General features: G+C 38.8%; 1 protein-coding gene across 7 annotated transcripts in view; it reads right to left on the bottom strand.

Moving 5' to 3' along the window:
• MRE11 (MRE11 homolog, double strand break repair nuclease) overlaps window positions 1-16,335 on the bottom strand; it is a 76,398-nt gene that overhangs the window by 45,302 nt on the left and 14,761 nt on the right. For all 7 annotated transcript variants that reach the window (XM_030331940.1, XM_030331942.1, XM_030331939.2 and 4 more), the window contains 6 exons: window positions 14,884-14,971; window positions 13,956-14,097; window positions 10,317-10,431; window positions 5,534-5,719; window positions 4,465-4,636; window positions 3,141-3,221 (listed from right to left, as the gene is read on the bottom strand). In XM_030331940.1, coding sequence (XP_030187800.1) covers window positions 3,141-3,221; window positions 4,465-4,636; window positions 5,534-5,719; window positions 10,317-10,431; window positions 13,956-14,097; window positions 14,884-14,971 — 784 coding nt within the window. The remainder of the gene's footprint in view (window positions 1-3,140; window positions 3,222-4,464; window positions 4,637-5,533; window positions 5,720-10,316; window positions 10,432-13,955; window positions 14,098-14,883; window positions 14,972-16,335) is intronic.

Raw genomic sequence — 16,335 nt, 5'->3', positions numbered from 1 at the left:
TCAACTTTCAAAACAGAAAGAAAATTCTCCACTGAAATAAAAGGCTGGCCCTAGATGCATTAGTGAATTGCTATCATCTCAGGGATATACTCTCACACTGAGGAATAAATGCCGGGAAGATCCATGCAGAAACAGAATCAAATGTGTTAGCTCTGAGAAATGATTACCTTTAAAACACAGTATCTGTTTACAACAGTCACTCTCCAGGCAGGCTCTAAGTTAACAAGTTTATGGTCATACTTTCACAAAGAGAAATACATACATCTTTTTCCAAGAGAAATAATCATTTCCCTAAACTAGCTGTTCTAAAAACAGGCTCTGGGAACCAACATTGTGCTGCAAGGCTGGCCTATCCGAACTATTCCCTAACCTCCACCCAATTTATACTCTTCATCACTCTTAGCACTAGCTGGCATTCTGTTCATTTATTTGCTACCTATTTTTTATGTCTCTCCTCATACCTCCATCTCCCATAAGCCCCATAAATTAAAAACCTCTTCTATTTTACCATCACTGTGTCCCTCAGCATGCAGAACAGAATGTACTTCCAGTGTTTGTTCACTTAGTCATAAAATTAACATGGGTCCCCTAGTTGATATAACATACTTTGGAATATTACATACATAAAAATATTTGTTATTTTGTTTCATGAATTTACTGCGTTTAGGAAAAGGAATGCCAACTTTCTATTTAAGTTTGGCTGGTTCTAATGGTATCAGCAAACATAGATGAGAAACATGCGATCTTCTGACCTGACGAAGAGAACGATGTGGTTCTCCCAAAGCAACTATGTATTATATCACTACCACGTCCATGTTATATAGCAGAAAATGCTAAATGCTCATGCTACAGGGTCGCCCCAAAATTCTTCACACACTTTCTCAATTATACTCCAGCTTAACCTGATTTGTAATCTTCTGCTCTGAAGAGCCACAAAACTTGTTCACTAAGCAAACTTTATTGAGGGGTCCACAGTGTGCTAGGTACTCTGCTAAGGGCCTATTTTTATATCACCATAAAAAAGCATAATCTTGGTTGTCAAGAAATTCACAAGCTGACTGGCAAGACAAACATGTAGATAACTGCCAGCAGAATGTGAATGGTACTAGAACAAGTACGTACAAAGCAGACCGAAGACACAAAGGAAGAAGCATTGCTTCTGAAGGGAGGTCAAGAAAGGCTCCTAGAAGAGGGGAAACTTTAAGTGGATGTTGAAAGAAATGCTATGGAAGGAGAGCAGCACACTCCACACAGCAGGATCAGCAGGGACAAACGTATGAAAGAGGAAAATAAACTCTACTGGACCCAGGGAACGGCAACTTTTAACCTAATATGGCTGGAGCTTAGAAGGTTCTGGCAGAAAAGGGAGGAAGAAGCCAAAGAGTTTGGTTTTGACCAGGTCATATAAACCCTTCAATGCCATGCAAGAGTGTAGACTTCTTCCTGTTAGCACTAGGGGACCATTGAGTCTCTTTCAGCAGGAAAGACATGCAAGACTGTGTTTCACAAGGATGATTTTGGCATTAGTGTGAATAGACTAGAGGTGGAGAGAGGGGGGAAAACTAATGGCAGAGTCAGGTAGGAGGCTGCAGTTACAGGCCAGATAAGAGAGGATGAAGGCTCGATCTCAGCAATGACAATGGAATAGAAGGCACCAGATTACTTCCTGTGCAAAGGTCAATATGTAATTCATTTAAATTTTGCGAATCTATGAGGTACAAACCTAGGTCATACACTGGTTTGAACCCATACATGCCTGAACCCAGGCATTCTGGCTTCGACTGTTCTCTCTTTACCTTCACACTCTACATCCCAGAGTTTCTCAAATTTTAATGTGCATACAAATCTCTTGGTGATCTTATTAAAACGCAATTCAGCGGCACCTGGCTGGATCAGTTGGCAAAACATGCGACCCTTGATCTTGCGGTCATGAGTTCGAGCCCCACACTGGGGGTAGAGATTCACATAAAAAAATAAAATCTTTAAAAAATGCAATTCAGTGGGTCTGATGTAAGGCTTGAGATTCTGCATTTTTAAGAATTTCCCAGGTGATGTAGTGCTGCTGTTGTGATTATTCCTTGAGTACCTGGGTTTAGGGGGGGCTCACGGACCTCAACAAGGAGGTTTAAGCTAGAGGTAAAGATTTGGGAATCATTACTCCATAGGTGGTCATTAAAGCCACATGCCTAGGCTGAAATGGAAGCTCAGAGAGAGGATGGGTCAAACATAACTCGGAGAGAATGCCACAGTGATTCAGTCAGATGAAAACAATCTACTGGCTTTGACAACTGAAGGTCATCTTTCCCACCTGAGATGGCAGGGTGAGAGCCTTGCTTACAGTGGACTGGGGAACAGAATGTTAGATGCACAGTAAGAACTATGTATTTGGAGGGGTTTGGAAGAAAATAAAGACAGGCAGAGCTAGCTGAAGGGAAAGGCACAGGGACAGAAAAAAAAAAAAGAGTTGTTACTTTGTTTATATGATAGAAAACGGCAGTAGCTTTACAGGCATAGGAAGCATTTCAATTTCTTAGAATTGTTTAATCCTTTCAAATACTTATTCTTTCATCGTATTTATCAAGCACTTGCTGTATGCCAGAACTGTTTGGAGATCTTTGGACACATGAGGTAACAAAATCCACAAAGTTGCACACTTTCATGGAGCTTACAGCTTTGTAGCTGAGGGCTGAGGACACGTTAATAATCAAAATAATTACACTGTATACAGTAGGTTAGGAGGATGTATTGTGGTAAACAAAGGACAAGGAGACCAGAGTAAGGGAAATCAGGAGTGCTGGTGAGAAGGTATGGGGGTGCCATCTCATTTGGGGGGGCCTCACTGAGCAGACGTAGAGAAGGGTAGTATGTTAGAGTAGGGGGCAGCAGGGAGGCCGCGGTGTCTGGGATGGAGGATAAAGAGGGAGATAGTAGAAGATAAAGGCAGAGATCTCAGCCAACCTATTAAATAGAACAGATTATTTAGAAAAGGAAACAAGTATCAAACCTATCAGAATCAAACTATGATTAAATCAAATCCTGGTACCTTTATTATTTCTGGTGCAAGCTGGTGATTGCTATTATTATACATATCCTTCTTACTAATTAAATAACAAAGTTTAATTTATCTAAGTAGGACTTACTCGAAGTCGTATGAGAGGCTTCTCTGGCTGTCGAGAGTTTCCCAGACGTTCTCGCTCAGCATTTTCAAGCATTTCTTTGATCTGAAAATAAAAATACAGTCATGACTTGGGGCAAAGGGACTACTGGCATCTAGCAGGTGGAGGTCAGAGATATTGCTGAAATCCCTACAGTGCAACCTCCCACAACAGAGAATTACTCAGTCTAAGATGTCTCGGCTGACAGACCTGACGTAGGCCTGACCAATCAATCTGTCTTCCACCTCCCAGGGACACATCCACGACCCGAGTCCAACAGAACCACTGGGAAAACCAGGCTCTTTCGGCTGTAGGGACACTGTGAGTCTGTGGGCCACCGCATGGACACGCCCACCTCTTCAGAGTGAAGCGTAAGACAGCTACCTACAGAGGGGGTGTCGTGGGACCAAACACGGAAGCAGACAGAAACTGCAGTCCTGATGGGAGTTTTTAGACTGAATCCTCCCGAATCCAGCATACTCTGCAGTTTTTCAGCTATGGGAGTTACATGCTGCCAGGAATGCTGTGCCACTGGGCAAGTTATTCCACCTAAAGTTCGGTTCCTCTTTCTATAAAATGCGGATGGCACAATCTACCCACCTACAGCATTGCTGAGTGGATTAAACGGAAAATGCTGTCACCAGTGCCCAGAATATATAAGCAGCCAATGAATACCAGTGATAATTGTAAGAACTTAGTACCCACAATTAATGTCACTAAGCTGTCAATTTACAGATTATTAAATGCATTCCAACCACTTCTGCAGTGGCTCTAGAATGTCTCAGAGGTCCAGGGGTGGCAATCTGCTTGGTAGGTGAGGTATGGTACTTCTGCTGAAGCTACAAGACACAGAGCAAACACACTTCAAGATTTCATTTGGGGTAGCTTTCAGGGTAGAATGAGATGAGATGAGATGCTAAGGCTCTCTTCATCCTCCATGGTCCCCGCCCCACCCCCCCAATTCCCCAATCAAAGCCACTGCCTCCTGTCATAAATGAAATGCACAAGTTATCCAGTCAGAATTAAAAGAAAAAATTAAGTGTTTGTTTTTGAGAAGGAGGAATGGAACTGGGAGGGGGTTTAATTAAACAGAGTTTGTCCTACATGTAACAGTCTTCCATCTCAGAGCCTAGAAAAAAAAAAGTCCTTGATACAACTAAACTCATTCATGGAACAACAGTCGTCTCTTGCAGGCTTCCTGAGAATGTTACCAATATGGCGACTTCCCCATCTCCACTGAAGCATTTAATTAATTGTCAATAACCTTCAACCAAAGCACATCTCATTGACCTTTATCCAGAGAAATTACCTTCTCCAAACAGAAGCTTTGTATGGCCTGGGTTACTTTGGGATTATCTGGGTTAAAAATGTCTGGATGATCGGCCAGAACAATATCTTCCATAAAAAACTGCCGCACCGTGTGGAGAGGAATTTTCTGCATATTCATCTTCCTTCCCTTAACGCGCAGCAAACCAACATGCCTGAAATGAGGAGGGAATCGAAAGCCTTGTCACGCTGTAAATTTTCTCAGGAAAATGTGCACATTAAAACTACCATATTTCTAAGTTTCTCCAAAATATTTCTTTATAAAATCATACTCTTAAAAAAATTTTTTTTAGCAACTTAATCTTAATGCTGTTATCACAGGACAAATGCTAAACATCCTTCTTCCCCAGAATAAAATCCAGTCATCCCTCCTGTCTGAACAAATATAGTTTAGTGAGGGAAGACAGACAGACAGTAGATCAAACAAAATGTTACCAGGACTATGATAGTGGTATATATATGTATTACATCTGTGTATATAAGTACACATACATACATAAAATGAACTAGCAGAAGTATGAAGAAAAAAACCCATATATCCTACTACCATATTCTTTAAACCTACTATTACCATCTTAACAATCAAAATCTGAGTGGATTCAAGTGGTGGAATCCATCATAAAAATTGGGCTTAATCAGTGTTAACTACTTTAGCATATAACTAAAGAACTAAAAGAAATGAGATGTGCTATAATATTCCACTTATAACCAAAAAAATCTTAATTAAATGGTGTTAGGTAAATTTGTTTATAAATGGACTTTGGGAAATTAGTAATCATCATCATAGCACTTTAACTTGAAATTTAATTAGTAAAACTATTAGCCCTGAATATGCCTAATAAGCTGCAAAATCATTAACACCATTGGGAGGCTCTCTTGTTGAACACAGCTTAAGAGCTGGGAAAACAGTAAGACTACACTGAATGGTGAATCTTTGTGAAGAAATCTATCATATAGATAACCATCACTATCTTGAACTATTAAATGATGATAGTATTATAGCAGGTATTTTTTTTATTTGAATTGATTTGGAAAATATAACCATTACTTACTTCTTTACAGCCTCTCCTGGGGAAAGAGAAGTAACCACTGAACTTCCAGGTTGTGATACATAAAAGAGCTGTTGTTCATTTTTGGTTGGAGCTATTTTACACTCATGTTCATGGCCCCAGATAACAAGATCAATGAAGTCATCCAAAAATTGTTCTGGAATGAAGTTAGTATTTCCGTGTTTACTCCTATACCAAGATTTTTAAAAATAAATAAATGTCCAGAGATACAGAGACACTTCACATTAAGTAAATCTACACAGATCTTTCTTTCTCCATTCATCAAAGCCTTGTTATGTCTCTTCTATGTGCCAAAAACTACTCAAGAGATTAGGGATGCAAACATAATACCTAATTCCTGCCCTCAAAAGGTTTACAAACTTGCAGGGCACAGACAAGTAGGCGCCACAAAAGAGAAAGGGTCAGTTCCACACTGAGAGGCAGATCACGAAAGGCTTTACAGAGGGAAAGTCAGAAAAGCATGAGCTCTCTCAATAACGAAAACGGTAAGTTGGTTTGATTATGTACATATGTAATCAGAAAATAAAGTGAATTAAATCTAAACTTTGTAAAATAAAAAACAAATCTCTAAAAATGTCCAATCATTTTTTAGCATGTTTTGTTCACTCATAATAATGGATGTAAGAAAGTTTGTCTTAAGAGATGAATTTATAAATAAATTTCATAATAAATATTATTAAATGATATTGTATGAAGATTTTTGCAGACTCTGGTTTTATACCTAGATTAGTTGCCTTTATTAAGAGATATGTAAACACCCAAAGAGAGGAAAGACCAGAAGAAAGTTTTCCCAAATACTGACTTCATCATTGGGAATTTAAGTAAAAGTGTTCAAATACTTCAACCCAGCATTCGCTTAAGGCAAATCGAAAACTCACTCATTCAACAAGTATTTACTGTGTGCCTACTACGTGCCTAGTGTTCCAGATCTCTTCTAGATACCGAAGACAACAGTAGTGAACAAAGTCCTTGCGCTAGTGAAACAAGCAATAACATAGTATGTATGTGTATGTGCTTACGTACGCACGTATAATTTGTCAGGTAGTGCTAAGTGCTGTAAAGAAAAAGGGAAAAGTGACACACAACAGGAATGCTACTATGTGCAAGGTGGTCAGGACAGGCCACTTAGCCAGGTGACACAAGGGCAGAGAACTGTGATGAGGGATCAAGTGTAAGAGGAACGAAAAAAAAAACAAAACAAAACTGTAAGCGAGGGAAGAAAGCCCTCGGGAGAGGGCTGAGTCCTGGGCAGAGAGTCACAGAGCACATGACAGAGGTATCGAGGTGGGAATGTGTTCAGTGAGTTTAAGGACTGCAGGGAGGGGGGAGTGGCTGAGCAGAATGAAAAGCAGGAAGGGAAATCAGAGCAGCAGCAGGCTTGTATATCTAAGAATGTTTTTGTGTAAAAAACACACATCTAGGGAACATTATCACAGTTACTGAAGAAACAAAGCATAACTCAAATATTGTATGATACAATCGTGCCTTCACAGAGCACCAACTCTTGCATGCAGAGGGAAGATTATGCCTGTGGGCTGACTGTGTGACTTCCATCTGACTTTTGACTTAGAAGTCGATCAAAACAGCCTTGTGGAAATATATTACATGACAAAGTGCTCTTCTGCTTTCCTTCTTTCGCAGCCAGAAAAACCAACAGGCCCAAGTATAGAAACAAATGGGAAATAAAGTCATGATCTCACAGTTGTGAGATTAAGCCCTGCGTCTGGCCTCATGCTGGGCTTGGAGCCTGCTTAAGATACTCTCTCAATTCCTCCCTGGCTTGCACGTGGACTAGTGCTCTCTAGAAAACAATGAAGTACTTAAGAATGCAGAGGGTGACAAATGCATCTAACAGTACTACAAAAGAATTGCACAGTTATGTTAAAGTGGGAGGGAGAAAAAGGAGCTGGCCTAAGTAACCTTGGAGGTGGTGTTTTCTTTGTGTCCCTAAAGTTTATTTTGAAAGAGAGACAGAGAGAAAGAACACTAGCAAGGGAGGGACAGAGGATCCGAAGAGGGCTGTGTGCTGTCAGCAGAGAGCCTGATGTGGAGCTTAAACTTACAAACGAGGAGATCGTGACCTGAGCCAAAGTCAGACACTTAACTGACTGAGCCTCCCAGTTGCCCCTAGAGGTGGTGTTTTGACTAGATATAGTGAGGCTAAAAACAAAAATCACTTACATAAACACTGTATACTAGTTGGTAAATTTGTTTCTCACAGGGGTACAGGTCAGCAATTTTAAAAAATTACCTTATATGTCAACCAAGATTGAAAAAATAAGTAAATATACTATAGATAAAATGATCCAGGTTTCTGTTAGAGAAAGAACTCCCAAATAAGAAAAGGGAGAAGACACTCCCTCTGCCCCTCTGCCCTGCTCCCACTCTCTCTCTAAAATAAAAAAGAAAAGAAAAGAAAAATTAAAAAAATGGGGCACCTGGGTGGCTCAGTCAGTTGATCATCTGACTCTTGATTTCAGCTCAGGTCTTGATCCCAGGGTTGTGGAACTGAGCCCCATTTCGGTGTCTGTGCTGGGCATGGAGTCTGCTTAAGATTCTCTCTCTCCCTCTACCCCTCTCCCCTGTTCAAACTCTCTCTCTCTCTCTAAAAGAAAAAGAAAAAAAAAAAGAAAAGGGAGAAGACAAAAATGAACCCTATAGGGCTGGATTAGAGTAAGTATGAATTCATGCTTGCGTTTGTGTGTGTGTGTGTGTGTGTGTGTAACACATATGTCAATACACAAATATAGATGTGTATGCATGGGTTAGGACATATACACATATTTCCTTAACTCTGATTACTGAGGGCTAAGACAGCCCCAGTAGCAGTAAGCACACCTAGTGGCCATATCTGGGTTTCTAAATACTCTTCTCCAATAAAAGCAATCAGGGCTCCTTGGAGAAGTGGTTGATTCCAGGGGTAGGGCAGAAAAACACAAGATGAGGCAGAAGCATCTTGTGGTAGTAAAAAATAAGTAAATGTACTTATTAGTTAAGGAAGTTTAAAGTTAAGGAAGTTAAGGAAGATTAAATAATACATAAATGCATAAAGAAAGAAGAAGGCATGCTGAAAGGACACAGAAGCTAATATAAAAAAACTCCCAATGGTCAAAGCTGGAAGAATTTGAGCAACAACAAAAAAACTGGATAGTACTGGATTATAACTCAAAGGATAAAATAAATACCCTTGAGTCCATAACAACATAAATAAAAAAACGAATAAACGAGAGAGAAGCAACAAATTTTCCTTACAGAAGACTTACAATGAATAAATGCAGACAGAATGAGGGGAATTAAAAAATAACACAACATCATAGTATGCATTGCTAGAAACAAGATTCACCAATGGATGCTAGAATTAGCGGGCAAAATTTTAAGGCAAAACAGGATATTCACACAGCCTCAAGGTATTTTTACCAAACTATTAATTACAGAATGGAAAATGGGACCTTGACAATGGTGAAACCTGGAGCAGACCACCTTCATCAAATGATCACTGTGAACATCACCAGCAACTGGCCATTACCAATCCCAACGCTGCCATTCCATCTCACATTCTGATTGCAGCTCTTGGAATCAATCACTTATGATTTCTCCTTCCGATTTTTCCCTACTTTGGGAAAGTAGAAAGTGTAGCAGAACTGGGAAACCCTAAGCAAGAGAAGGAGCACACTCCCAAGTGGTGCAAAGTTCTACGGAGACCACACTTACTACAGCTCTGGCCTGCTCCTCCTTCAAAGCTGTTTCTTTCAGAATGTACATAAGGCAACGCAAGGCTGCCTCCTAAAGCCCTCCTTTCACTGAGAACTTAGTGGGTTCAAGTGCCAGGGATCCTGCACTCAATAAATACCTGTTCAGTAAGTAATAAATTACACAATCAGGCCCAAATCCCTTTGGATTCTTCCTTGATAACTTCTCAGGTCTGTCCCTTCCACATCGTCTTCACGCCCATCACTACCATCATTTCACACTATTTGATCTGTGGTCACATAATAAGCCTTGCATCAAGTCTTCCTTCCTTTCCATCAATCCTGCACCCTACCAACAGATTAAACTTCTTCAAAATACTAGCAAAAGAAAACTGATCTAGCTATATTTAATATATTCCAGAAAAACACTTGCATACATGCACCAGGAGATGCATGTAAGAGTAGTCATAACAAAAAGGTTTAAGAAAGCAAGACTCTGGAAGTAACACAGAATATTCACTAACACGTGAAAAAGTAGAACTGTACATACCAGTGAAAATTAATTACACTTTTAAGCATCAAAATGGATGAATCTTAGTAATGTAATGTGTAACACACTAAGCCAGCTGCAAAATATACAGCAGGGCTCCAGTTACACCAAACCAAATAAAATACTCATTGTGGACAGATACACACAATTAAACAATAAGGAAAAGCAATGGATTTGATTAAATACAAATTAAAAATAGTGCTTCCTTTTGGAGTATGTGGAAAGATACGGGGTCAGAGAAGGGCATGGGATAATGCACTGGTAGTGCTCTACTTGAATTTAAGATTATTTGATTTTATGGTTATTCTTGCACATGTCATATTCTTTACAGATAATATATATTGGAACCGATTTCACAATGCAGTCATACGAAGCACAGTTAAGTTCTGCATGATCCTTTAATGACAACTTTCAAAGAATAAGGAACATTTTATGGAAACTGGGAAGCTTGGAAACAGAGATTTAAGGGACCTCCATACTTGACTCAAAATTTTAAAAAGAAGTTTTTTTCAAAAAATTCGTTTACCTGTTCTGATGAATCACAAATAAGTTAAACCAAGAGTTCTCATCTTCTTTTGGTCTCAACATTGTTACCTTTTTATTGACAAACATTCGATAGAGCCTTTCATCTGGAATGGACCCTGAAATAGACGTTATTTTAATAACTGGTTTCTTACTTAGTTTTCAAAAAAGAATGTTTCACTTCTAAATTTTGTGCTTCTCTAAGTATTTCATGTTCTTATTAGAGATACATTTGAAATGTATCATTATTTACAAATGAGTATGTTCCAGGTTCTCACATGACAGCTGCTAAGAAGATACATGTATTGGGGCGCCTGGGTGGCGCAGTCGGTTAAGCGTCCGACTTCAGCCAGGTCACGATCTCGCGGTCCGTGAGTTCGAGCCCCGCGTCAGGCTCTGGGCTGATGGCTCAGAGCCTGGAGCCTGTTTCCGATTCTGTGTCTCCCTCTCTCTCTGCCCCTCCCCCGTTCATGCTCTGTCTCAATCTGTCCCAAAAAAAATAAATAAACGTTGAAAAAAAAAAATTTTTTTTTAAAAAAAAATAAAAAAAGAAGATACATGTATTAAAAACATGTTTCCCAGGGCGCTTGGGTGGCTCAGTCAGTGGGGCATCTGACTCTTGGTTTCGGCTCAGGTCATGGTTCATGAGTTCGAGCCCCGCATCAGGCTCTCTGCTGTCAGCACAGAGCCCGCTTTCTCCCATGCTCTCTCTCTCTCAACAATAAACAAACATTTTGGAGAAAAAAAAAATTTTTTTTCCATGTCAGGCATACATACCTTCAAAATCTGGAAAATACAGAATAAAAATTTGAGTTTTCTATGCTTAAATTCTTATTAAAATTTCTAATAATATTGTTTTCCACTATCCCTTTATTATACATACTTTTGACCTAACATACACATTATAAAATACAGACATTAAAAAGGATGAAATAAAAAAATAAATGTATTTAAAAATAATCTTATATATTGGGTTTTTTAAACCTTAAAAAAAAAATGTTTAGTTTTGAGACAGAGAGATAGAGAGTGAGCAGGGGAGGGGCAGAGAAAAACAGGGACAGAATCCACACTGTCGGTGCAGAGCCTGATGCGGGGCTCAAACTCATGAACTGTGAGATCATGACCTGAACCAAAATCAAGAATTGGACGTTTAACAGACTGAGCCACCGATGCCTAGTCCTTACCCAGCCCCCTTATAAATGGTTTTTAAATAAAGATATTATGCTTTTTAATAATATAATGACTTTTAAATAATTCTTCTTGTACCCTAAAGGATCACCTTAGTCTAATGGAAGCAGCCAAAAAAAAACCAAGTAAACACACAAAATTACACTTTTAAATACTGTAAAAGGGACAAAAGATGCTAAGTGGCGAGTATCAGTGAGGGGACAAGTTGCTGCTTTATGCAGTCATTAGGGAAGGCCTTGGAAGAAAATCCAACAATGCAGAAATGTAAGAACTAGAAGTCTAGCTTCTTAAAGAGAATTTCTAGAGTGTGACCAATGGAACAGATGGTGCAATGTAGAACATATAAACTGGAAACAAAATAGTCAAGGCATACAAAGCCCAAGGCATCAGAAGGTTGACTGATCTACTTAGGTGGTGAAGCTCTGAGAACACAGACACAATTTGAAGGTAAGTAGGTGAAAAATTTGAGGGAAAGGACAGGGCAGTCTAGCCAGCTGGCAATTAGCTTCAAGGGGGCAGGGTGTCCGCAGATAGGAAAGAAATGGCAAGCAGGGAGAAGGGAGAACAGTGATCCCTCACACTCCACCCTAAGACCTGTAAGAAGCCTGTGAGAAGTGAGTGGGAAGCAGAGCCTTAGGGACTAGTTTCCTGTAAGTCGGAGTGGAGGTAACATGCAGAGAAGAAACTGATGATAGGAGGGAATTTGCTAACTATAGAGTTCTAGTGTGTAGAGAGAAGAATTGGGGTGGGTGGGTGGGTGGGTGTGTGGGTGTGGGTGTGTGTGTGTGTGTGTGTGTGTGTGTGTGTGTGTAGTCCAGTTAAGAAGAGAACAGGATGGAATGAGACTCTGGGAGAAAATGGAGACTGAGGGATATTCCAGGGGGTGCCTGAGACATAACAGGATCTTAGTCTGAAAGTAGGAGGATCAATGATTTTCTGCAGATATGACCCCTAACACTGCAGTGATTAAAATACCTGTTAGTAGCTTTTTAAAAAGTGTATTTCACTTCCTGCTCTATCACCTGGGAAATCAGACATAACACTTTGATCTCATTTTCCATCTCTCTACAGATAACCATGATGCTTTTCTACTTTTTAGAAATTATGAAAACTGGACAAAGACTGTAAGCGCCCTAGAGAAAGTATTTAAATAAACCATCCATCATAATTATACTTTTTAAAACATATTCGAAGAGAATTAAGTAAATAAGGTCTTCTAAGGCTTCTATTATACTAAAATCACTCAAAAAATAATAAAAACTATGCAAAGGTTACAGTGTGAAATTTCTCATTTCTCTCAGGGTACTACTTTAAGGTTGATTTAACATAGAATATAATTTTTATAACTCTATACACAATAAAACTACTAAAGCTATTGCATTCATAAAACAAAATATCAACCTGAACTTAATCCAAGGAAGACTCAACAAATAGACTTTGAATGCAGTCTAAAAATATTCTTTGATCTTTTGTTCATATGGCTACAAGCCTAGCAAAAAGGCTTTTTTTTTTTTTTTTTTACCTACTGGACACTAAATAAATTTAGGACAGTCAAGTTGATAAAGCAAATTTTCTGAGCATTATAGATGACAGATCTGAACTAGCACTGTCTAACAAAAACATAATGTGAGCCACTAAAGCAGGCCAAATACAGAATTTAAAATTTTCTAGTAACCACATTAAAACAAGTAAAAAGAGACAGGTAAAATTAATTTTAATGTATTTTATTTAACCTAGTATATTAATAAGGTACTTTACTTTTTTTTCTAAGTCTTTGAAATCTGATGTGATTTTTGTATTTATAGTATACCTCAACGCAGACCAGCCCCATTTCAAGTGCTCCATATCTACCTGAGGCTGGTACTTACTGTACTAGACAGCGAAGCTTCAGACATTTCAAAGACTTCCAAGATACCAAAATGCAGTTTTTCTTTTTCTTAATGTTTATTTATTTTTGAGAGACAGAGAATGAGCGTGAGGGGAGAGAGGCAGAGAGAAGGAGACCGAGGATCAAAGCAGGCTCTGCACTCACAGCTTTGGTGGGGCTCAAATTCATGAACTGTGAGATCATGACCTGAGCCAAAATCAAGAGTCGGCCACTTAAACAAATGAGCTACCCAGGCACCCCTAAAATGCAGTTTTTCTAATTACTCTACAATTCTAACATTCAGGATTCTATATCTGAGTCTAAAAGAAAAAATAAACAATGGATAGTAAAAGAAAACATTTTTTTAAATCAAAACCTCCAATGAAAGAAGTATCATGGGCTAATGGTCTTACTAAACACTAAAAAATTCTACTAAAACCTTCTATCATTTTTTATGGTCACACATAAGGAATAATTAGATGTGCCTCACTCTTTCCTAAACAGCAAGAAAGTTCATTCCAGAATGTGATTTCCCAGTTGCTTAAACAATTATGTATTGTCATAAACAGTAAAATAAAACCATCTTACCTAAGCCATATAAAGCAATTTTGGAGCTTCCTTTTTGGAGCAAAACTGGACTAATGTCTATCTTCTCCACAGACACTGAACGTCCAAAGTGATTTACAAATCCAGCACAGCTTAGTATGTCCAGGGCACACAGGGCATCTGCCTACGTAGAATGTTTTCAAAGAATATTAATGTATATATCTAAAAATAAGTAATCTCCATCATATTACCTATTAAAAGTATATTCCATATACCACTTACTAAAACATAGATCAGGACAGTGTCTTCTCAAAATAAAATTACAATAGTGAAAGTATTTGCTATGTTTCTTTGATTACAAATGACCTACTGCACCTGGAACCACATGCTAAATGCCACGTTAACATTTCATCAAAACTTAGGATGTCCCGGCCACCAAAAAATAAAAACCAGCCATGAAATGAGTGCTTTGTAATATTAAGCTGACCTCTTAAGCCATGGGGGGAAGAAAACTAGGTAAGTAGTGATTTATGGTGTTCATGATCAGATAAAACAAAAAGATATTTCAAGTGTAGGACCTTTATAAGGTCCTTCCATATCAAACAGGTAATAAGACGATCTAATTTAGATTTCGAACTGTCCATGAAAAATCGTTTTCTACAGGTGAAATTTTGAAATGAGAGACACAAAAGCACCAGGTAAACTGTAAAGCTTCATACAAATGTTAGGTATTTATCCTTACTTCGAGTTACTTATTGTCAACCTCAGCACTAATGAAATAAAAGCACACCTCACACACCAACTATTATTACAGATTTTTAAAAATTATCTAAAAAGCAATATAAAAGACTATGTGAATGATACAAAGTCAACTTGACTTTCTGAGCCAACTGACGAAAAATTTCTGGAAAGGACAAGAATGCCTTCCACAAACTAAAGTGACAACAAACTGGAAGAACCCAGTAAGTACCCCTGTGGGATCATCATGATTGCCATGAATACTGAACACTGGAATCGAAATGTTGAGATTGTCATCTTGGTAGTTCACCCACGGAAACCTTAAAAAAAACAACAACAAAAACACAAAGTTAATGTTTCCATAAAAGACAAAAGCTATTTTCCACAATACCCTCCTTTAAAAAATTAATACAATTTATGGGCAAACTGGATAAGTTGGCAGAAGACCACTAGTTTGGAGCTTTAAAGAAATACAATGACAGGCAACAATTCATTCCAAGTTTGAAGTGCTTCAAAGTACTACACTTTAAAGAAAACACTGTAGTATATGGTGCTTGTGAATTGTACGAAAGAGAAGGATATCTGACTAATGGCAAGTAAAGAGGCTTTCAAATTTTTAAAGGCCTTTGTATAAGAAGAGAGAGGGGAGGAAACACATCCATTTTGGAATCCAAGATTCAAAATTCCAGCTCTATCATTACTACTTGTGCAATTTAAGTCTCCCACCCACGGGGCTCCTGGATGGCTCAGCTGGTTGAGTGTCTGACTCTTGGTTTTGGCTCAGGTCATGATCTCTCTTGTTTGTGATTTTGAGCCTGCATCAGGCTCTGCTCTGACAGTGTGGAGCCCATTTGTGATTCTCTCTCTCTGCCCCTCCCCTGCTCTCAAAAAACAAAAACCAAAAAACAAAGTCTCCCACCCACTCCTGCCCCTGGAGTCAGCCAGCTCCTCCTCTCAGAGGCAGATGCCATTAGAAACTTCATAGTGTATCTCTGCAAAAATATCTTATACCTTCATAGCAAATAAATGGCATCTTCTCCCTTCTTATACAAATAGTAGTGTAATACAGATTTCTGCACCCTGCTTTTTCATTTAATGTTTTAGAAATCATTCTACATCAGTACATAAAGAGCTTCCTTGTGCATTCTCTGGTGGGACAGTACACCATCGAATGGGCTATCAGAATGTGTTTAAGTAGTTACCTACCAATGGACATTTAGACTATTTCCAGTGTTTTTGCTTTACAAATAATGCTACAGTGAGTACTCTTGTACCAAGTTGCCCTTGTGCAAATATAAGAAAATATCCACAAGGGTATTTAGTTAAAGGACAAGAATATATATGGGGCGCCTGGGTGGCTCAGTCGGTTGAGCGTCCGACTTCAGCTCAGGTCACGATCTCACGGTTCATGAGTTTGAGCCCCGCGTCAGGCTCTGGGCTGATGGCTCAGAGCCTGGAGCCTGCTTCCGATTCTGTGTCTTCCTCTCTCTCTGCCCCTCCCCTCCCCCATTCATGCTCTGTCTCTCTCTGTCTCAAAAATAAATAAACATTAAAAAAAAAAAAATTTAAAAAAAAAAAGGACAAGAATGAATTTGTAAATTTGGAAATACTTCCAATTTCTGTCTATAGAAGTTGGATAAATTTACACACAATACAACAGCAATGCATGAGAGACAACTTTTCC

This window comes from Lynx canadensis, chromosome D1, assembly GCF_007474595.2.
Source record: "Lynx canadensis isolate LIC74 chromosome D1, mLynCan4.pri.v2, whole genome shotgun sequence".
Classification (NCBI taxonomy): Eukaryota; Metazoa; Chordata; class Mammalia; order Carnivora; family Felidae; genus Lynx; species Lynx canadensis.
The sequence above is the reverse complement of the archived record's forward strand: the minus strand, read 5'-3'. Positions and strand labels throughout refer to the sequence as shown.